The sequence below is a fragment of the Takifugu flavidus genome, chromosome 6, assembly GCF_003711565.1.
Source record: "Takifugu flavidus isolate HTHZ2018 chromosome 6, ASM371156v2, whole genome shotgun sequence".
Lineage (NCBI taxonomy): Eukaryota > Metazoa > Chordata > Actinopteri > Tetraodontiformes > Tetraodontidae > Takifugu > Takifugu flavidus.
The window spans coordinates 2,863,982-2,885,342 of NC_079525.1; the positions used below are offsets into that span (position 1 = coordinate 2,863,982).

Sequence of the window (21,361 nt, forward strand, 5' to 3'; positions counted from 1 at the left end):
CAAGAAACGATTCATTATCACCAAGATATGTCATTTTATAAACTCCAAAATACAACATAAAACAAGACAATCCCCATCGCCGCCTCAAGAATTTTGTGTCTTTCAAAGCTTTGACACTAGTAAAGTGCAAGTCAGAGTATTTTCATGCAACATTACAAATCCAACTAGAAATACCGGAAGTGTTATAAGCAGCCGGAACCGTGTTTTGATTATCTTATGGAATGCTGTGCATCAACCATGCCAGAGGCCTTGTTTACATTTTTCATGCTTAAGGGTCATGCATTACATTTTCTATAAATATCCCCTTTTCACCGTGCGACACGAGCTAACGAGTGAAAAACATCACCATTAAAAATCATCAATTGCTTTACTGTCCAGATTCCTTCATCTGCTCTCAGACCAGTGTGTTACTCATCCCAAAAAGCTTTTATTGGCACACATTGCTCGGGCTCCGTGCACATGTGATATCCCTGCCCATTAAATCATCTCTAGTGGTTGAAGATAATATGTCACGAAATGAATAGATGAGGCGATGGAACCTTTTGCTGCGTAGAAAGGAAAGCCTCTTCAAGCATTTCCCAACTCCCAAGGTTTGGAATTTGACTCAAATAAATGATCTTTTTTTGTTACAAAGTGCAAATAAAAACAGTAGGATTATGATGTATGTATGTGAAATGAATTAGTGCCCGGCCAGAGGGGCACAAGCCCTTTTAAACAGTCATGTGACCCAACATAGCTTTGGGTCACGTGACTTCCGGACACTTGTAGACACATTAGTAGTTTTAGAGGACATAGCCCATTATTTTTACTGCATTATACTCTGGTTTGATTCAAGCAACACTATATTAAAGATATTTAATTTTTTTTTCATTTTCCTGCACATTGTCTATGTAGCAGCAGTTATTCTAGCCAAAATGCTAACATCAGCTAACACAGCCCAGGCTATATGTTTTTAAAAAGCTCATTAAGAATTGGAAATTGACAACACATTCCAAACTAGCTGGAGAGGAGATTAAGGAGAATTAGTTGATTATTCTGGAACTGCGGAGTACCAGAGGCAGGAAAACATCCTGGCCAGGCCAAAAAGACACACACACACACACACAGAGACACACACACACACACACACACACACACACACACACACACACACACACACACACACAAACTGCATTGGAATCTACAGTATCTCTGTCACACAATTATTTGACAGCCAAAATTCAAAAAAGAATTGCTGGCCCTCTTCTCTCCAGTAAGATTCACATGATGCAGTGAAAAGCTGAGTAGGAGATAAGATGTCTGAGTGGAAAAGGTTGGGTCTGTGTAATTAATTCCAACCGAGACATCTAAAGCATGACGAGGAATGACTATTTTATCGGTGAATGCAGTCTTTCTTCAGTTTGTGTCTTTGACCTATTCCTGGCTTCCGAATATTCCACACGATCACTTGTGTGCTTCCTCACAAATGAATGAAATTTGAAAAAAATATGATAGCTGTTGAGGCCATTAGATAAAACGTGGTAAATGTAAATGTTTTTCTGTGACTACCATAATTGGGCATTTTCGAAATCTACGTTATCAAGTAGTGTTGGGCATAGTATTAATCTTTAGAATTAAAATAAGAATATTTTATTACATATTTATTAGAACGAAAATGAAAAGATGAGAGGGAAAACAATTACAGCAGTTACCGTAGAGTAGAGTGGGCTTCCTCACTAAATAAAAACTACAATACCCACAATTCTCCACGCAAAACGCGTTCAGGAGAAATGGCGGCGTCCAGGCGTCCGTCAGATCCCAGCACAAACATTCCAGATTATGAGTACCAAGACGTTAACACCAAAGCTTTTCATATCGGCTCTTTTAGAACAGAGTGGCTGAATAGACTGAAACCGAGCGACTACTCCTTCCAGGTGGAGGACGAAGACGCGTTCGACGCCAAGTTTGCTCAAGAGTTGGGAGTCAATGCCGAGACCATGATGGAGCTGAAATCCGTCTGCAAGTAAAATAATGTTCAATTGTGTTGTCTTAGATTCGTAATTTTCGTAATTATTTTTTTTATTAGATAAATAGACAGCGTTGATACGACGCTAACGATACAGCAGCATTAAAATGCTATAGGTATTTCCTGTGACCGTGTTGTGGGTTATTGTGTATTATTCAATAAGCCACAGCTGTTAAAATGGAAGTTTAATAGATGATTCTAAGTAGATATTGTTAGTAAATTCCAATCTTGGGGCACATCCCTCCATGCATTTCACTATACTCATGTTTCTAACATTGTACATTAGTGTGATTCGATTATTAGAATATATAATTTCCTCTTTTTTCTCTTTCTAGTGTTGAGTCTCTCCGTTGCGACGATGCAAAAGTGGATCCAGAGGTTGTACCTCCCGATTCAACGCTGCAGACGCTTGTGTATGGCTCTGTTCTTTATCGCTGGTCATGTCGGGTCAGAACGAAAGGCACATGAACACATTTCAATGCTCTTCTGTTCGCTCTGGACAGGCAACGGAAGGAGAAGCAGGATCTCAAAGCCTCTAAAAAGTTTTTCAAGAACAGACACGAACTCTACGCGGATGAACTGGTGGGTTGTTGGGCAATCAGAATAATCTTATATCACCGTGCAGCCTTGCAGGCCTTTGAATCCATGCTTTCTTGTATGTTTGACCCCCCAGGAGCGTCTGACCATTGGCAAGAACCCAGAACTGGTGGACGACATGGTCCCAGAGGGAGAGCTCATTCTGACCATCAACGTTTTCTACCCAGATGTCATTGAGAAGGTGCGGTATCGCCATCGCAGTTCCTTCCACGATGTTGCGCAGCTTTCTAATGTCCCTTTCCCACCGCAGTTCAACTTCATCAGGCCTCACGCAGCTCTGCTGATGATGGGCTCCCACACCTTGGCAGAGCTCAGGGACGCTATCTGCTGCGTCAGTGACTTGCAGGTGTGCGGAGAGTTCAGCAACAATCCGGACGCGGCTCCCTCGTTCTTAAGCAAGGTCAGAAAAGGTTTTACAATCTTGTCCCAAAATGCCATGTCGGCATCCAGCTTGATGGTGTTTGAAGTCCTCTTTTCTGTTTCAGGATCACTTCAAGTCGGCGTTCTTTTACTTTGAAGGAGTGTTTTATAATGACATGCGATTCCCAGAGTGTGTGGACATCAGCAGGTCTGTTCTCCTGCGACTTTCTTTGAACATTGCAGTGAATCAGAAAGTCTTCTGTTGCCATGGTAGTTTCGATACTCTTCCGAGAATGTTAGCAAGGGAGGTCATCAAGGCAGAAATCTGATCCTTGATATTACGGTTTACTAACCCAACTGACGCGACGATCATTGAACTCAATCTGCTTTTAACCACACTGAAGTTATCCAAGCAGGACTTCTGAGTAGGATGGTGATTCTTTGATACAAAATCAACTTCATTTTCTTCGAATCATTTGTTTTATGAATGTATCTACTCAGTTCTAATCAGTATTCCTATAAAAAAAATAATGTGGTAATATTGAAATCTAGGAATCAGATTTCCTTGATGATTATTTGCCGCTGGGAGGCAAACTATCAAAGACTCTACATCAGCACAGGATACACAATGGAGCTGATGACGCTTCAGCTTCTAAGTTACTAAGAAGGACCCAGAGCCGTAACCAGAGCGCAGCAGGCGTCGCGGAAAACTGCTTCAAATGTTAGCAGGTTGAAAATCAGACGAGCTTCTTACGTCAGCCGCGCTTGCTCCCGTCACAGGACGACCATCGAATGGGCAGAGTCGCACAACTTCCCCCCCTTCAGCCAGGCCAAGATGGAGGACACGCGGTTCGTGGATCTGAACGTGAAAGTGGGCTTCCCGTACCTTTACTGTCACCAGGGAGACTGCGAACACCTCATCATCATCACGGACATCAGGTCAAAACCAGTTTTATTGCAACTAAGTGTTTCTGCTCACGCAAACTTGTGTTTTGCCTCATTATGAGCAGACAGAAATACTAGATCTGACCGATTATCTACACAGCTGTTACAAATCCATGACGTCCTCTACCTTCATTCTGTCGGGCCGTAGTATATGGTGGTTTTGTCATGAGACGTGAATTTTGAAGGACACTGTGCTCGTTACGAGATCTGACATAAAGCCCTCTCTTGTCGGCTTAAACTGTGCTTCACAAGACCTTGCAGCTAATCTGGTTCCAAGAATTGGCGAAAAAAAAGGGGCAGTGGCAGGGGAATCTCCTCGTGCAGCGGAGACGCTCGCAGAAGCTGCTCTTCATGTCACGAACGACTTATTTTTTTATTATTTTTTACAGGCTGGCCCACAGGAGCGACTGCCTGGACAAGAAACTGTATCCGCTTCTCACACACAAGCACAGGTTCACCACGCAGAAGTGCAGCGTCTGCCACGTCTTCATCGGAAGGTGCGTTTTTGTTCTTCCAAGTCAAAGCGCGTGAACAAATCAGGACTTTGAATCCTCCTTTCTCCCCAGGTGGTTCACCACCGGCGACCGGTTGGCTCCGAGCGACCCCTGCCTCTTCTGCGACAAGTGCTTCCGAATGCTGCACTATGACACCCAGGGAAACAAGCTGGGAGAATTCCAGGCCTTCCCATTTGTGGACCGTGGTGCTTTCAACTAAAGCTCCTCTCGGAACGCCGGTTTAATGCTGTATGATACAGTTTATTTATTTCTTGAAGAAATGTCTGCGAGTTAGTGTTTTTTGTTGACGTCTTGATTCTGTAAGATTTCACACACCAGTTTAAATTTTTCTATTTGCCACGATGTTCAATAAAGTTATGGAACTCGTCCAAGATCTTCGTCTAGTGTGACGCAACTCCCCCCGATCAATGATGACACGTTAATGTATGCATGAGCTACTTTATTATCAGATGCCAAATCAGGACAACAGACAAAAATACTCTTATTTACAACTATTTTAAAAATGATAAACTTTAAAAATAAGACACCGAGCCATGGTTGAGAGAACAACGGTGAGTTTCTCTTCAAACTGAAAAGCATCCAGAAATTCTAAATTTACTGGCATTATCAATGAAAACATTCAAATCATACTTTTACTGAAAGCAGCTAAATTATGTTCACAGTGCAGCTACGCTACTGGTTATTACTCTTCATCCTTGCTTTTTTTTTTGCACGAGGTAAAAAAATAAAATAGGCTGTCGTCACAGGAGAGGAAAGGTCCGATGAACGGAAACTTTTGGGCAATGGCGCGAGACAGGAAGTAAAGCACTGATCAGAGGAACTGGGACGGATCTAAGCTAAGGTTCTGTGGGTACAGCAGCATATCTTCTCTCCTGGACGTGCACGGGGAGTGTTCATGTCGCCTCCTCTTGAGGTGCTGGGGCACTTAAAAAACAGAAAATGACACGAAGACTTTAAACCTGAAACAAGTTTAAAAAGCAATTCCAGGATTTCTAGGCAACGCGTCAGATCTGATTATTGCAATTACTTCCCTCTCACTTATTGGACCTTTATGGTAAACAGGCTCAGTGATAACATCTGGACACCCCTCTGAAAAGATGCTTGATTGTTTTTATAAAGCGGATGAATGAGACAGTGCATTGCTTCAGGGCTAGTGTCCCTTGTCCCCATCGGTCATTTATTCATCGACAAATTTCGAGGAATCTGACCTGGATGCCAGAACAGAAACCTTTCAACTCCATCATCGATGTTCTAGGCCTCATCCACTTATCATGCACAAGCTTGGAAGTCGCTCAACAAACCCAGCACTGCACTCTGATTGGCTGTAACGTTTTTGTTTAGAGCAGCAGGAAGGTTCATAATTCTTGGAGTTTACTTAGTAGGTGGTCTAGAGCAAGGATGGGAAGACCCAGTCTGAGGACTGGATTCAAGCCAAGTTTTCCATCATACAGGTAGACAACCCTTTCACCTGGGATTGTACTTCCCTTGGGGAAAGCAGATCCTACCTGGTAGGACAAAAACATGGCTTGAATCCCAGTAATTGGTTTTTTTGCTGTCTTCTCATGAGACAAGGTGCCAACAGTTCCTGAGAAAATATCTCTTAAGGTAACATTTATGCTTTAACACAGAATTGGAAACACACCTTTAAGCAGAATTAAGAGGGGAAAATGTAGGATGTGTGAATATTAGAACCAAATAAAAAGAAAGAAGGCCCACAAGGTGCTCAGGGTGCATTAGCAGTGTGAAACACGATTATTAGCCATAGAAAAGGAAGAGGCTTCTTACTACAACAAAATGTTTTCTGTTTGAATGACCCATTATATAACTGTGTCCTATTTTTATAACAGATTGATCAATCATTATAAGATGTTTCACACAGAGCCGGGACCCTTTTCTTTATTTTCCACTTTCACTGTGAGAAAGGTCTGTAAAATTTTAATGCACCTGTGGTTTTCTCCGACTGAGGTTTCTTCAGGAAGCTTTTCTCCTTCCACCTCTTGCTTCTTCTCCTCGGGACTGGTATTACCATTCATCATCCTGTCTGTAAAGGGCAGTGAGGGAGACAGACAAAGACTACCGTACATCACATCTTAATGCACCACAGAGATGAGTGAACACAGAAGCATGTGATGGCACATGCTGAGCTTCAGACGTTACTGAGGAAAAACAGGATTTTCCATCCATTTAGCATGCTTTGCTAAACAGAGAGTAGTTTTTTTTTGCCGAACTACAGTACGTAAATGGAGACATTTGGCCAAGGAGGAAGCAGCAGACCTTAAATTCTATGAGATTTTCCTGTAAAAGAGGCCTGCTCCAAAGGCCAGGCTTCTTGAGGAACTGGTTTTCATCCCATTTAACTGGGGTGAACTAAAGATTTCAAATTGGTACCATTCTGCCTCCTTCATCTACCTATTCCATATCTCCCCGTAGCACTTTCAGAAAAAAGCTGCCACCAGCTGGACACTGATGGAATTACACGCCACAAATTACACTACACAAACAGCAGTCAAATGAACACTAATGATGTCAGATAAATGGCTTCTCTGACTTGCTGTAAACTGAGATTGGCCTAAGATTGGGCGAGAGGTTAACATATATACATACGCAAGACTTTCTTCTATTTTTGCCAGATGGTGGAGCACAGCGCAGTTAATCTCTCTTTTTTATGCTACAAAGTGGTAATATTGCGTGATCATACGTAAATTCCTTCACTAAAGTGACACCGTGCTTTCTGCTGCCTCCTGACGCTGCACTGGGCGAGGCACAGAAGAGGCAGCCGGAGTGTTTCGATGGACGACAGAGGATGGAGCGGACACACAACGTGGAGTGGGTTGCATTTGTGATGCTACACTGTCGTTTGTTTCCATAGATTCAACCTTTAAAAATCCGAAAAAATAAAATATGCATTTCAACTTTAAAGCAACCTTTAGGTGCCAAATCCACATCTGGACTATGGGGACCTGACTTGGGTTGACATGGAAACAATCTTTAAGTTCACAGCAAACCTTGATTTTAATGTGATGACTGCCAAATCCTGTGCATGTGCAAATAAAGCCCATGAGAGGCGTCAGCAGCGGGCAAATCCTCAGAAATGATTTAAAATGACTGAAGAGGGGCACTAAAATGAACAGTACCTGAGTTGTTCTCTTTAGTTTGCTCTGCCCTCTTCAAGGCTCCTTTCCTCGCCTCCTCAAACTGTCGCTGTTCAGCTATAGACTTGTTGAGCACCTGGCTGAGCACACAGTCACCTTCTCCAACCAGGAACATGCTCTTAAACTTGTTATACAACATGGTGGCCTTGTCCATGACGTCCTGGCTCGCCTTGAACCGACGAATCTACAACACGGGGATAAAGTCAAAGGTATAGAATCACAGCAACGGTAACACAGCAGTCTAAGGCAAGCCTCAGTCAATTAGCAGTTACAACATTTACACGACAGAAGGAACCTTTTTCAGCGTGGCGATGAGTTCGCTGTGCTTCTGCAGGTGCTGAGTGGTGACCTGCAGGGTGCCGATCTCATCTAACGCATCCAGGCACTTCTTCACATCCTGGTGAGGAGTGAGTGGAAGAGTCCATCAAATATGCTCGTTTATCTAAACACATGCACTTTTTCTAGGGGAATCTGTCTCTGAAAATAAAATCTGCACCCATCCAGTAACCCCTGATCACCGATGACCTTACCGTCCTGTCAATTTTCAGTGAAATCTTGATTTCACTGTGCAATCTCTGGAGCTTCAGGTCAGTGGATATTTCTGCACAAGAAAATAAACGATGAATCTAGTTGCCATGGCTCCGGTTAAAGGTACATTTCAGCGGCATTTCTGAATTGGATGCCGACCTTTCTTCTTGACGCCGGCCCTCTCATCATTTTTGTTCCCATCATCTTTGTTTTGACTGAAAAAATATATACATCAAGTAATCAAGGTTGACGTGTTTGAACTGCAGTTGTCACAAATGCTGTACGTACTCTCTGAGCCGGCGCATCTCTTTGTCCATTTCTGAGTGTATCTTTCTGCCTTTGGTTTTCTAGGGTTAAAAGAAAGGGCCAATTGTACCGACTCTTCTCTTTGTTACAGACAGCTGCTGCATCACACATCTGCACACTTGCCTCTTCGTCGTCGTCCTCGTCTTCATCGTCAGAGTCTGAGGAAGAGTCATCCTTCGACTGTTTCTTCTTCTTGGCATCAGGCTCCCTCCCGTCGCCATCTTTTATGGTGCCTTCCTCCCTTTTGTTCTCCCCCTCTCCCATCTTAGATCTGTCCTCTGCTGCTCTCTTTCTCTTTCTGTCAGACTCTGCAGAGTCCCTGCAAATGAAGGTAGCTGGGGTTAGGCTCAGCTGCATCCTGGAAAACTGCAAGGGTTGTGTGTCTGTTTGTGTGTATAAATTCCCTGTTTATTAGCAAAATGACAAAATTTACATTAAAATGCCACGGAGATGGCTCAAACTAAAAATACGCCTAGAAATTTGGCCTAAATTGCAACACTGAGTGACGATTTGACACTTTATCCAAGCCACGTCAGCTTTAAAAGGTGGCCATACAGCCTCCAATATCTGAAGTGCGTGTGCACTTACATGTCGCTTCCTGAGCCTTGTTCCTGAAGCAGAAGTAGCTTCTCACTTCTGGGCTTCCTGCCTCTTCTTTTTGGACCTTCTCCACCTGATCAGGAAACAAACCACACAGGAATGCTGATATATCCTAGATAATCAATAGTGTCTTACATCTATAAATGCCGTGAATATCTGGTCTGATGTGTGTTAACTGTGTACCTCCATCCATCCATGATTAGAACAAATGAGAAGCAGTGAGGAGGACTACCTGAGTGACTAGCGGGGCTTCCTGGAGCATCATCCTTTTCAGTCTCTTGTTCATTATCAGTCTGAGACAAAAACAAAAAGGAAAACATAATGTCAGATTTAAAAATAAATAAATCAATCACCCATCTTCAACCGTTTTTCTCCATTCAAAATCAAGTTAAAACACTCCAGATAATACAACTTCCCACCTTTTTCTTTCTTCCTCTTTTGGCCTTAGGTACATCAGAGGACTCTTTCTGTTCCACGCCCAAAAATAAAAAACAGGTTAGTTTTCAATTATCAAATATCTTATTTTTATATAAATCAGACAACAAAAAAGACAAATACGCATCTAAAGTGGACAACCTTTAAAATATTAAACGGTACGGAGTGTAACCATTTTATATTCATATTTCTTAAGTTAAGTTCAATTTGTAATATCTACATGTAAACACTATTTATTTCTGTACTGGAAATACAGACTAAAATTCTTACAATCTATATTCATGTCGCCAAATATAAACTTTATTACACATCTTTGTCATTCAAACTGTATGCAGTATTTAGATCAGTTAAAGCATGTGTCCAAATTCCACTATCACAAATAAGAATATCAAATAACACGTAGTGAAAACTCAATTGCCAATTCAACAGATTTAAAGATACATGGATTGATATAAACTGAAATATTTAATATTATGTTTTGATACACGAGGAATTTGGACAAGCTTAGAAAAGCAGAAAGAAAAAGATAAAAGTCAACACTCATTAGATGCATAAACGAGTCCGTTTCTCCGGAACAGAGAAAGTTGTGCATGCGAAAATCAAAAACGAACTCCAGACAGAAACTTGCTGAATATGTAGAGAGGATAGACAGAAACTGTGGATCACATGTGTTGATATCAAGGAAAAAGAAAGACAAATGCTATTTCTGGAAATCACATATAGAATTAGTATCCCAGGAAAAAACCCCAGCTGGATCCAAACCAATCAAGACTTTAACAGATTCTTTGCTTCAATCCCTGCAAATGTATCTGTCTGTAAATCACCTCACCGAACCCAGAACAAGGAACTCTATTCAAAACATCAAGACGAGACCACGACCTCCCACCAGAACTCGTGTCACATGCTTTCCCACATGGGAGGGAACGGGGCCACCTTCACCGCTTTAAAGGGTCCCAACATGCAAAGTACGTACATCCTGGTTCTGAGGACCCTGCTCAGAGATCACAGCCCCTTCCTCCTGCTCCTCCTCCTCATTCTCAGCCTCACTTCCTGGGACCTGAATGCACCCAAGACACATCATAGGATGCAGTGTGGTGGGGGAAAGGGGAAAGGTATCCAGTATCCTTCTGTTGCAGACAAGGGGCTTTAAATATTAACTAAGCGGATGTTTCATCTGACAAAGAGTAGAAAAAAACAGCAAAAGAAGAGAGAAGCTGACAGCACAGGAACATGGCAGGAGTCGTGATATGTGCTCGCAGACTTCAGTTTGAGCCGTCATGTCACCTTGTCATCTCCGTCCTCTTCTCGTTCGGGGCTGCTGTCGGAATTCTTGTTGGCAAAAGTGTCTTGGGCCACCGGCTTCCCGCAGAGAGGCAAAATTTAATTAAAGCAAATAAAGTGAATGTCAATGTATAGATCAGGTCAGTTAACAAGAAGTCCCAATAACTGCACTATTAACCAAGCTTGTTTTAATTGTAACTATAGTTTTACTTTCTCTCAATGTAGAAATGCGTTACATCAAACAAGCGTGTGTGTGGATTTTCTTAATACTGCATTTTTAAAGCAAGGACCGTTTAATATGGCTACATTTGCCACGTCACCGCTGAAGCGCTACACCGCCATTTTACCTTTGGTGCAGTAAGCTCCACTTTCGGGTTGTTCTCGATCTCCCACAGCCCTTCATTGAAGCCTTTGCGTTTGTTGGGCTTGGCGTACTTCTCTTTGTTGGCCTGATACGGAAAGATGTCTTTTGGGCCAAGAAACGCACTGTCAAAAATCAACGATAAGTATGAAAATTAAACTGTTATAACATCAGGAACTCACAGGCAGGCACTGGGGCACATATTTTTAATCTAGCAATAATGTAGTAGCAGTATTTATTTATTTATTTTTAAACAGAAGTGTAACCTTAAAATCCTACATCTAGCAACATAACGGAAAGGTAAGCGTTATACGTTTAAAATGCCACAACCGAACGTTTGCATCAAACTAAAAACTGACATTGCACTTTAGCGTGCAGTTTCAGTTGTAGTCATACTGAAGTAGCAGAATGGAGGTAACGGCAGGACAACTTTCAATATAACGTGTTTGTGACCACACAAACACGTTATATTGAAAGTTGTCCTGCTGTACTGATTAGTAATAACCCCCCAAATATTATTTTCCCAGTCTGTTACAAACGTTTCATGGGTCCCGAAGAAGAAGATGGGGTATTTGATATTGGATGGCTTCACAGCACCATCGGGAACCTCATCGATCTGCAAGACAAATGACAAAAACAGATCCATCAGCACAATGTAGCACAAGAGCAAAACAATGCAGCGAAAAGCCAAATCTCCTGCTCCTCGGATATTAACAGCACACCTGCTGTACATGATATGCAATAGGCATTCGTTGTGTCTTGGGTTCCATATTAAAATTCAGGAGAGACTCACTCTTGCAGGCCAGTGTGGATAACCCTTCATCTTGGCAAAGATCAGATCACCAGGCTTCCAATCTCGAGCCATGTTTAATAAATACCTGTTTTTTTAAAATAAAAAAGACACACGTTGAACATATTCACAGTGTCACCGCCTAAATAAAACTAAAGTTCGTCAAGACTACAGCAACAAAAACACTGTGGATGATAACTTATATGAAGGTTAATGTTACTGATATTAAGCTGGGAAAACAAGCTAGTTGAACACACAGGAACATGATCAATGGATGCTAACAAACATACAGCAATTCAGTCGCCGAACCAATGTCAATTACCTTTTATCGGGCCCACTTTCGGCTAACGTCTATAAAAACTCCAGATTGGGTGTATTAGATATTTAGGTAGAGTTGTCGAAGGAAAGCACTTATTTACCAGAAACAGCGCCACTCCTCCTGGACAGACGCACGTTTTCAATCCCGCGCAGGACGTCGACCGACTGTACCAACAGGTGAAAAAATGGGGGGAGTTCAATCTAATTGTACTTCGTTACACGTGTTGTTTTTCATTAGCTGAGTACAAATTTCAGAAATAGCAGAGGTAAAAATACATTTTATTCAAACGCTGATCTGAAGTTATTACAAATATATATTAATTCGGCTTACTATGAGAATAATAACACTGGATCTCTCCGGCCGCAAAGACCTTCCGCAGCACACGTCTTTGAAAAAAGTGGGCGTTTACCACCGCGCATGCGTATTTCATGTCTAATGTCTATTGGCTGTTTCCAAACACCGGAACCTACTGACATATAATCTAATTTTTCCAGTATTGTCAGTTTTGTTGCTGTACTTAGTTATGACATGATCATTAGTTATGATTTTGTGACACTTTAAGCGAATCGTTTTTAAAAAAAAATGCGAGCAGCGACAAATCTAGTGACCATTTCTGGTGTTATTGGAGACTTTTCTCTGACGTGTATACACGCACCGTCCTGCCGGCCTCGGTCGTTTCACTTCGTGCATCATGTCTGTCAATTTATTTCACATTAAATGTGTTTCGTCAGACTTTAATGATGCTCTCCGCTTCAAAATGCATAGAACTATGTGAAGTTCTATAAAATACCTAAAATTAACCTGCAGCCCACTTTTCCAGCTTTCTTCTCTTGTGCACTTGTACTTAATAACTATATATATAGTGGGCAGATGTGTATATTTTTTGTCGCTAATGGCAAAAAATATGCCATTTTTTAACTTGCTAATGTAATTTTTTTTTGTATCACTTTGGCAGATGAATTGAAATCAGCTGTTCTCTTACACTGACCTCCAGTGGACAGATGGCGTATTACTGCCTGTCACTGGTACGCCAATAAAATTGTTGTTTTCGTACAATGTATTCCGTTTAGAATTAAACATTGTCTAACTAACAATGATGACTACGGTATTCAGAATTATTGTCATTGTGTTATTAGTTTCATTCACTCATACAGATAATGCAATATTCCAGTGTAACGAAATTTATAACTATTTAAATATATTTTAAAACACGAGCTTGCCGCGTCCATGAATAGCACCACTGCATTGTAGACAAAAGATGATCCTGAAAGTTGAAGGACATGCTCATCAGCCTCAGGGTCCTGTAGAGGGGAGGCAGCAAAGGCCATAGGAGAGTGGAGTAGACAAAAGAAGATGGGCGCTATGCAGCCCAGGTCCAAGAATAACTCACAGGAGCTGGTGGGGCCCCCTGCCCAGCCTGCGAGGTGAGAGACCTCCATGTTGGACCCTGGCCAGCTTAGTGGGGTACCTGCTCAGACACATGGCTCAAACAGAGACCAGGGACGGACCTAGAGAGAGAGAGATGACAGTGTTTTAGTGTGCGGACACAAATGTGAGTGTGTATCCTTCACCCCGGCAGACGAGCTGTTGGCAGAACATCCCAAACCACTCCGTCTCGGAGGGCCGCGGTGTCTCGCTGTCTTTCCTTGCTCATTTGTTAACCTACCTCTCTTCTTTAATGGATCCTTGCTCACATGCCTACAGAGGCTCATACTGTATATTACCAGAACCAGTTGTCCTCCTGCTTTGGCGCTGTCCTTTGGCCATTTTTGGAAATATACAGAGGAAAAGAAGAATCGAAACAGAAACAAAAAACAGAATAGAACTTCTAGAAAAGAAGTTGTTTTTAAATTCTCCTGTGTGGCATCAGCTGAAGGGCACCTTTCTTGGACTTCCGTGAGGGATGGCGTCCTTGAGCTTGCGTGTGTTTTATGCACGTGTCATACCCGTGGATTGGCATCTCTCCCTTTACTGCTGGCAACCCTTCAGCGTGTTAGGGGGATGGACAGGGTTGCCACTGGAGAAAGATAAACTGGTTGCAAAAGACAGGTCAGTGCATTCATTAGCAAAGCTGCAGTTAGGAAATGCTGCTCAAGGTGGCAAGGACGCGATGATCTGAGGCCAAAAAGGAGCAGAAGAGTTGTGCAAAACAATAGAATTTATTGTCCTATAATATCATTATACTCTACAGCTATTACACATTATCACAGATGCCCGGCTAAAGAAATTAGGCATTTTCACAGAATTTATTATTACATCACATATTTAAAATCCAATGAACTGGTGTTTAAAATTGATTGTAAATAATAGTCATTTAAAAAAATAACCCGTGGTCATAGATGCAATACAAAAAACTATTTTAAACCAAAACAGCATGAAATCCAAACACATATAGGATGGACTGTGTTATATAGCAACATGTTCAACTTATGGGGCATTTAAGTTACAAACCTTTTAATCCTTGTACCTGTCGCATGTCCCTTATGTGGATGAACTGCATCTACAATTACAACTTTTTAATTGCGTTCATTTGACAGTAAATCTTTTCTCTTAGTGAAATATGTGAGACTCAGCATTAGTTTTTAAAGAAGTGCAAAATAGATTCACATGTTTTTTGAATCCTCATAACATTTTTCTGTTTAAAGCTCATTTTCTTAGATGATACTAGTCAGGCACTGTTTACTTACTTTCAATTTCTTTCCCCGCCACCGACCTGGGATTAAAGATTCTCACTCATTACGGTTGAGGACTTCCAAAGGAGGCGTCCGAGAGCTTCACACACTCCGCAAGATAGAGAGAGAAAAAACGAGAGAGAGAGAGAGAGAGAGAGAGTGAGAGAGTGTAAGAGAGAAAGACAGTCGGGCCCTCGGACAGCAGGTGAGTGTGTGAAAGCAGGCCGTGACAGATGCTTCTGTCAATGTTCCAACAGTCGCCGCTTTGTGGGAGCAGCACAGATGCCTCCTCTCCCCCCTCCCTCCCTCCTCGCCTCCCCCCAGTCTCATCCTGCCCTCCCCCCCTCCTCTCCGCAGGCCGTGATGAGGGGATAACAAGACAGGAGCAGTCCTCTCAGCAGTAAAGTGACCACACTGGCATGGTCTTACATGCGGACGGGGGGAGAGAGGTGATGGAGAGGCCCAGGCCGCCAGCCCAAGGCTTGAGTAGCTCTCTGCTGTGGTGGCAGCAGCGGCGGGGTTATAAATGTGGGGGTCAGCGTGTGAGGACAGAAGAAAGGCTCTGCTCTCGAAGCCGTGGGAGCCGGCTGAGACGTTGGGGTCCGCGCCGGTCCGCGCCTGCGAGGAAAGCAGATGTTTTCACTCGAGGCCGTGCCAAGTTTTCAGAGCAACCTTCAGCTGCTTGGAGGTCAGGTGTTCAATAGGGGGGGCGGGTGTGGGACATTTCAGAGGCAAAAGCTTCAACTTTGATACAACAACATATTAATTATGACGGCGGACCGCGGGGCAGAGGGTTGTAGAGGAACATCCCATCCAACTGTTTTGGAGCCTCCGTCAGTCTGACATTAGTCAGAGCTGGACTGCAGATTTCCTGCCCCAGGCAGCAGGTTTCACTTCTTTATGACATCTTAGGAACGCGCCCAGGTGTAGAAGTATGTGAAATCACTTTGCTCAATTAAATGTGCTGTAAATGAAATACTCAAATGGATCTGCGGGGAATCTTGATCTATATAACACTTCTTTAAAAAGTGTAAAGAAAAATGACAAAAATAAAACATAAATTCAGCTCGCGAGGGTGTTTCCTCCTTGAGTAAGACAGAGCTAAAATCAGAAAATAAAGATAAATAGAAACAGAGATAGGAGGCATCCAAAAGAAATGAAAATAAATGTACTTCTTTGCCAAAACAGAAGGGAAACACACTCCACTTCATTTGTGTTTCAGAAAAGTAACGCACTACAAACTAGCAGCATCTTGTTGAGGTCTTTTGTTTTATCCGCTTGTTGATAAAGGACATTTTGAGCGAGGCCGCACGTAATACGACAATTAGTTTCATCATGGAGCCACAGTGATTGCAAAAAAGTGATCCTAAGACTTTATCGCTCCCCAGCCCGATGAGTTAAGAAGGCGGTTTCACCTCATCTCAACCTTTGCATTGATTTTTGAGAGAGTGGGAGATCTGAGGATTACAACGGAGAGCAGAAATGAAGACCTAGCTTACTGGCTCTTTTTTGTATTTGGCAAATGGGCTTGACAAAGATGGAGGAGACAAAATCTAGGGCTTACAGCCGCGGCACCCAATCGGGGGTAACTTGAAAGCAGCGCTGGGATGGGAAGCTGGGAGTGAGGGTACCTCATTTAGCAGCGGTGAATTTGGACAAGGGGCATGGGGAAATGCTTAAAGTAAACCACAGAGGCCCCAACAATCGTCAGGAATTGAGACGTTTTAAACCTTTAACGGGGGACTGTGATCAAAGCGGCAAGTGGATCCTCGCTTGAGTGTGAATGCAGAATCGCAGGGAACTGAGGGGATTGTGGGGGGATCATGGCAGGTTGAAAACGTAAAATCAGCACATTAGCTTTATGAGGGCGTCAGAATATAGGATGATCTGGGGATCATTGGACCCGTGGGGAGCCAAAAAGAATCCAGCATGTACCGAGCAGAGCGGAGGAAAAAGGAGGCCACTGCTGACAGAAAAGCCTCTCTTATCAAAGATGCAGTTGGAGGGGGAATAATCGCGCCTTATTCCCAAGGATAGCCACATCAGGCACAGGTTGAAAACCGTAAAATGATCTTTAAGCACATGCTGCTGTGGGCTAATCAGTCTGTGTGTACCTTTCATCGCAACTTTTCTCTGTAAAGTTCTCCCGCCATTTACCGCCTCACTCGTTGTTTCATCTCATCAGAGGAACCTGCACAAGCCTGTGTGGCGTATTCTGTGATCCCATGCCCACCGGCTCTAGGTATGGACCTCACGTCTCCTTCCCCTTTTTAAACCCACCTCAAACAGAGCACAAATTAGCCAGGTTCTACCCCCTCTTGCTGCAGCCTCTCCCAGTCGCTGGGCTAATTCAGAGGAGCGCTAGCCTTGGGTTGCAGGGGTTCTTGCTATTGCTGAATTATAAATCAAAGGGTGGTTACATGAAGCCGCTTGCTAATTATGCGTTCGCTCAGTGCTTTTTTCCTACGTACTTTGTCGCTTTATACCAGCTCTGATCCCTGGGAGGTAGTGGACGGTACAGAAAAAGGCCGGCCAGTTTTCACATTATCGCAAAGATGAGAGTGATAATTTGCCTCTGATCAGTGCATGGGACATTGATATTAGGACCCACCACATGGTCAGACCTTAGGCTGCGTCCTTGATGTCCAAACTCCCACTGATCCTCCTAAGTACGAGGCCAAATGACCGCGACGGCCCTTATGCTAGCTCTCTTCAGCCCTCGCAGCTTGAGATATTTTTATCCTGGAGAATCACTCCTCTCTTGCTCTGTATTTGTGACTTCCTCATTCCCTCCATGTCCTCTGAGTGTCATTCTCCACCCCCTCCCAGCCCGCGAGGTGGACCAATTTATCACTGGCCAAAGGAGGGCCTTCACTTTGTCTGTTTTTGAGCCTCAACCTCCTAATGAAAGGGGGTGCTGCGTCCCAGCCGGTCCAGGGAGATTTAAGGGGCCAAGAAGTCCAGTTCCAGGACCAACTTGGGGAAGTAATTACCTCTCCGCCGGACCACTGAGAGACGCCCCTCCAGCTGGTCAGAGCAACTCACACGCTTTGGACTTGCACTCTTGGGTCTATGGCCCGGCCTCCATCATTAGGGAGGCTCCTGAACCTGGATGTCGTATGACCCAGGATGAGGGTGATGCAACGAGGTCGGCTCAGCGTGCCTTGGCCCTGGTAGCCGGTATTGGCGAAAGCATGGGAGGCTCCGTGCCAAACTCAACAGACGAGAGAAGAAAGTGGGGTGATAGAAGAGGAGGGGCTTTGACAGGAAGAGGAATGAACCGTCAGCGAGAGATAAATAACGAGGGGGAAGTGGGCAGCAGGTGACCCGCGGCAGGACTGCCTCGTAGGGACAGGGACCGGCTGACCTCCAGGCTGGCTCTCACAAGGGGCCACCCACCGGTCACCTACGTGCACGCTGTCATGCCACAGGCTGGGGGAGGTGGACGTCCATCAGGACGGACTGCGGAGGAGATTGTGAACGCGCTGGCTCTGGTGCGAGGCATTGTGTCAAGGAGATGGAGCAAAGAAAGACTGCTTCTGCTACATCTGTGGCCTATTTACCACACTTCACAGTTTTTATATTCTTAGAACTGTTAGTTGCTTGGTCTAAAATAGGTTCACAATGTAGAAGTGAACTGTTTGGCATTCAATCGAACCTTGTTAGGTTTTAAACACCATTAACATACAGACCTAAAAAATGGACTCTGACACTCATGCAGGCTTCACTATGATTATTTTATGGAATAATATTTGTATTCCATGTCATAATCCTTGATTTAGACACAGCATCTATAATAATTAGAACGCCACAATGTAAGATGTGTCCCCAAATATAAACATCATCTTCATGTAAATATCTTTTTACAAATACATTGGTGAGTGGAAAAACTGTACTGTAATGGCAACAAATATAACTAAGCAGACCTTCATCTGTAAAATCAAACATCCTGATGTATCTGGAGCCACTCCAAAGCTAAAGTGCCAACTTCTAGCTTAAAACCTTCCCCACCCGCATCCCTGTCTCCCATCACACCTTTTTTTTTAATGCTGAAGGAGTGCCTGAGGTTTTAATGTAATTTACTTTGTAATTTACTTCAGTCAGATGTCTGGGATGCCCATCATTGGCTTTATCTCTTCCTGTGGTATTGATCCTCGTCTCCGGCCAATCTGAACTCTGCCTCTGTCGGAGTTGCCGTATCCATATCTGTGCCACAGCCACCGTCCAGACAGCACATCTTCACTTATGAGATCATCTGTTAAATAAAATTAAAAATCAAATAGAGAATGCTATTATCAATATAAACATATTTCCTTTAGGTGGATGAATTAACTGTGTTACATGCATAAACGTCTAAAGTTTAAAAACTTTTCTACTTAGAGAAGTTTTCTGTCTGGTGAAAGCGTTAGATAGTCAAAAAAGTAAGAAAAAGAAGTCCAAAGAAAGTGTAACTATAACAAATCTTAGTACCCACTTCAGCATATAACTTTTCAGATCAATCAGTGTTTTAAAATTTTTTAGATATGTTCTTTCAAATCAGATGTATACATCCGCAGGAGAAAATAGTCCCACAAGACCAAAAAGGTATTTATTTTCATTGAAATATCTATTCTATTCTATTCTATTCTATTCTATTCTATTCTATTCTATTCTATTCTTGGTGTTAACACAGGGTAACATCATTTTGTGACCTTAGACTAAACTCACATTATCTATCTTTAGTAAATTGAAGCCATTTGCCAACCAGAGAATTCTGGGTAATTCTGGGTATATTGTCCTTTTAGACTGTTAGATGTGATATTGGTCCTTGACAAAGTTGCTCACTACAGTGGGAAGAACCAGCTGAGGAGTTAATGATTGTGTGTGTGTGTGTGTGTGTGTGTGTGTGTGTGTGTGTGCGTGCGCTCTGCCCTGAACGCATCATTGCCCAAGGCAGTCAAATGAACCCTATCCCATAATAGTGCGAGTTCTGGCCTGAGGAGAGGTGACAGCGGGCCAGCCTGGAGTCGTCACGGCGATGGCCCGTGTGGAAAGTCAATACTTGGTGAGTGGTGGAACTGAAGGGAGGGAGCAGAGCAAGCGTTGAGGGAAGAGAAGATCAATTTTGCTGTTTGATCTCGCACAGACTCTGAATAAATGTATATTTTAAGACGTCTTTCTGTCTTTTTCTCCTCCTGAGCAAACATTGACATTCTTCATGTTGATTCTAGACTTTTGTGGATAGAGACCTGATTTATCCAGCCTCTTGGACTTGTTATTCCCTGCAGTGGTTTTCCTGTTCTTCAGCAGCCGGGCTGAGGTGGCTGTGCAGACGCCACGCTGACAGTCGACCTCGCTGCAGCACAAACACGGAGGGCGGCCGTCCTGGCCATCATCCACCACCACGCACAGAAGCGCCCCTCTTCACGGCTCACACTCCCGGTCAAAGTCAACTGGACTCATACCAGACTGCTATCAAACAGCACTTTCAGTGACTCACGACCACACAGTAAATTCTCCGAGGCGCATGTTTTCCAGGCCTCAACCCCGGCTCCACCTGCGTCCGGGCTACACTCCGACCTCCGGAGACACGCCGGGGAGAAAACATTTCTTTATTCAAAACTCACTGATGCAAGAGTGACGCAGAATGCTCCAACGCCCGGACAACGCCGATGCACAAAAAGCAGCGGGCGGCGTTGCGATGGGTTGCGTTTGGCTTCAGCGGCGCTGTCGGACAAAATGAATTAATTTTACAGTAAAAACACAACAGGCGCCTGACAGCGTAAACACATGCAGTAAGTGTCAGAGGTGGTTTGAAACAAACCTAGAAAGTATCGTGCTTCCCCCCTCCCCGTTTTGACGTTTGAAGAGGAGTCTTAAGCTCTTCTTCAAGGGCCACGCTGGTCCCGGAGGATTTGGCCCATTTAAAGCCTCGCCTTCTACTGATTACCGCTGTGGCTATCAGTGCCGCGGTCTTTCTCATCCTTGATCTGGTTTAAATAGTCAGTACTGCTGCCATAATTACAATTATATCACATTTAACATCACGGATTAAAGTGTTTCAAGGTTAAGCAGATTGGAAATAAAGGAGGATTTGAGCCCGAGTTAATGAATTATGCCGACTGGACACTTGTCTAAATTATTTATTGTCTCTATGATATTGAAGATATGGTCATTAGCAATTTAAATGTCTTGAGGGGAGTTTAACTACATTCTGTATAGGGTGTGTTAAAGGAAAAATAAAAGTGCTACTTGTCAGGCCTTTCGGTGTCTCGGTAACGTGCGTTCAAAAAGCATAATTATCCCCTCATTGCTTCAGATGCATAAATAATGCTGCTGACTGGATGTGAAATGCTTTTATTTTCTGAAATCGCGCCACAGATGTGGCAACATTGAAACATAAAATCAGCTGAGATTAGATTAGTTAGGGATTAGAACACACCAGCGTGTGACTGAGCATGTGTGCTTTTTTGGGGGGGGGGGGGGATTTTTCTCTAACCACGAACATGAATCATT

The 21,361-nt window shown here is 43.4% G+C and overlaps 2 protein-coding genes across 6 annotated transcripts; one reads left to right on the forward strand and one right to left on the reverse strand.

The window, feature by feature from the left end:
• Positions 1-1,736: 1,736 nt before the first annotated feature.
• On the forward strand, positions 1,737-4,793 carry snapc3 (small nuclear RNA activating complex, polypeptide 3). 2 transcript variants are annotated; one of them, XM_057036466.1, is made up of 9 exons: positions 1,738-2,002; positions 2,341-2,418; positions 2,509-2,587; positions 2,679-2,783; positions 2,853-3,002; positions 3,088-3,170; positions 3,743-3,901; positions 4,297-4,404; positions 4,474-4,793. In XM_057036466.1, the coding sequence occupies exons 1-9, from the start codon at positions 1,770-1,772 to the stop codon at positions 4,619-4,621; spliced, it is 1,143 nt and encodes a 380-aa protein (XP_056892446.1). In that variant the 5' UTR covers positions 1,738-1,769; the 3' UTR covers positions 4,622-4,793. The 2 variants fall into 2 exon arrangements, with proteins under 2 accessions (XP_056892445.1, XP_056892446.1); XM_057036465.1 differs by having other exon boundaries at positions 1,737-2,002; positions 2,679-3,002.
• A 53-nt stretch (positions 4,794-4,846) lies between these two features.
• Positions 4,847-12,603, reverse strand: psip1a (PC4 and SFRS1 interacting protein 1a). Of its 4 annotated transcripts, XM_057036462.1 has the most exons (18): positions 12,525-12,603; positions 12,295-12,358; positions 11,879-11,963; positions 11,625-11,701; positions 11,072-11,210; positions 10,728-10,802; positions 10,417-10,500; positions 9,428-9,475; positions 9,241-9,301; positions 8,997-9,081; positions 8,532-8,727; positions 8,391-8,449; positions 8,262-8,317; positions 8,105-8,175; positions 7,870-7,971; positions 7,557-7,758; positions 6,367-6,463; positions 4,847-5,346 (listed from the first exon to the last, which is right to left on the reverse strand). In XM_057036462.1, exons 3-18 carry the CDS (start codon positions 11,948-11,950, stop codon positions 5,316-5,318), a joined length of 1,455 nt encoding a protein of 484 aa, XP_056892442.1. In that variant the 5' UTR covers positions 11,951-11,963; positions 12,295-12,358; positions 12,525-12,603; the 3' UTR covers positions 4,847-5,315. The 4 variants fall into 4 exon arrangements, with proteins under 4 accessions (XP_056892442.1, XP_056892443.1, XP_056892441.1 ...); XM_057036463.1 differs by lacking the exon at positions 12,525-12,603 and having other exon boundaries at positions 10,417-10,570; positions 12,198-12,357; XM_057036461.1 differs by lacking the exon at positions 12,525-12,603 and having other exon boundaries at positions 12,198-12,354.
• Between the last annotated feature and the right edge of the window lie 8,758 nt (positions 12,604-21,361).

Excerpts from the sequence above, each read along its gene's own strand:
- snapc3 (XM_057036465.1), top strand. The coding sequence starts at position 1,770 with ATGGCGGCGTCCAGGCGTCCGTCAGATCCCAGCACAAACATTCCAGAT. Across the intron at positions 2,419-2,508 it reads TCAACGCTGCAGACGCTTGT|GCAACGGAAGGAGAAGCAGG; the intron begins GTATGGCTCTGT and ends CGCTCTGGACAG. Across the intron at positions 4,405-4,473 it reads TGCCACGTCTTCATCGGAAG|GTGGTTCACCACCGGCGACC; the intron begins GTGCGTTTTTGT and ends CTTTCTCCCCAG.
- psip1a (XM_057036462.1), bottom strand. The coding sequence starts at position 11,950 with ATGGCTCGAGATTGGAAGCCTGGTGATCTGATCTTTGCCAAGATGAAG. Across the intron at positions 10,803-11,071 it reads TGGAGCTTACTGCACCAAAG|CCGGTGGCCCAAGACACTTT; the intron begins GTAAAATGGCGG and ends CTCTGCGGGAAG. Across the intron at positions 9,302-9,427 it reads AAAGAGGAAGAAAGAAAAAG|ACTGATAATGAACAAGAGAC; the intron begins GTGGGAAGTTGT and ends TTTTTGTCTCAG.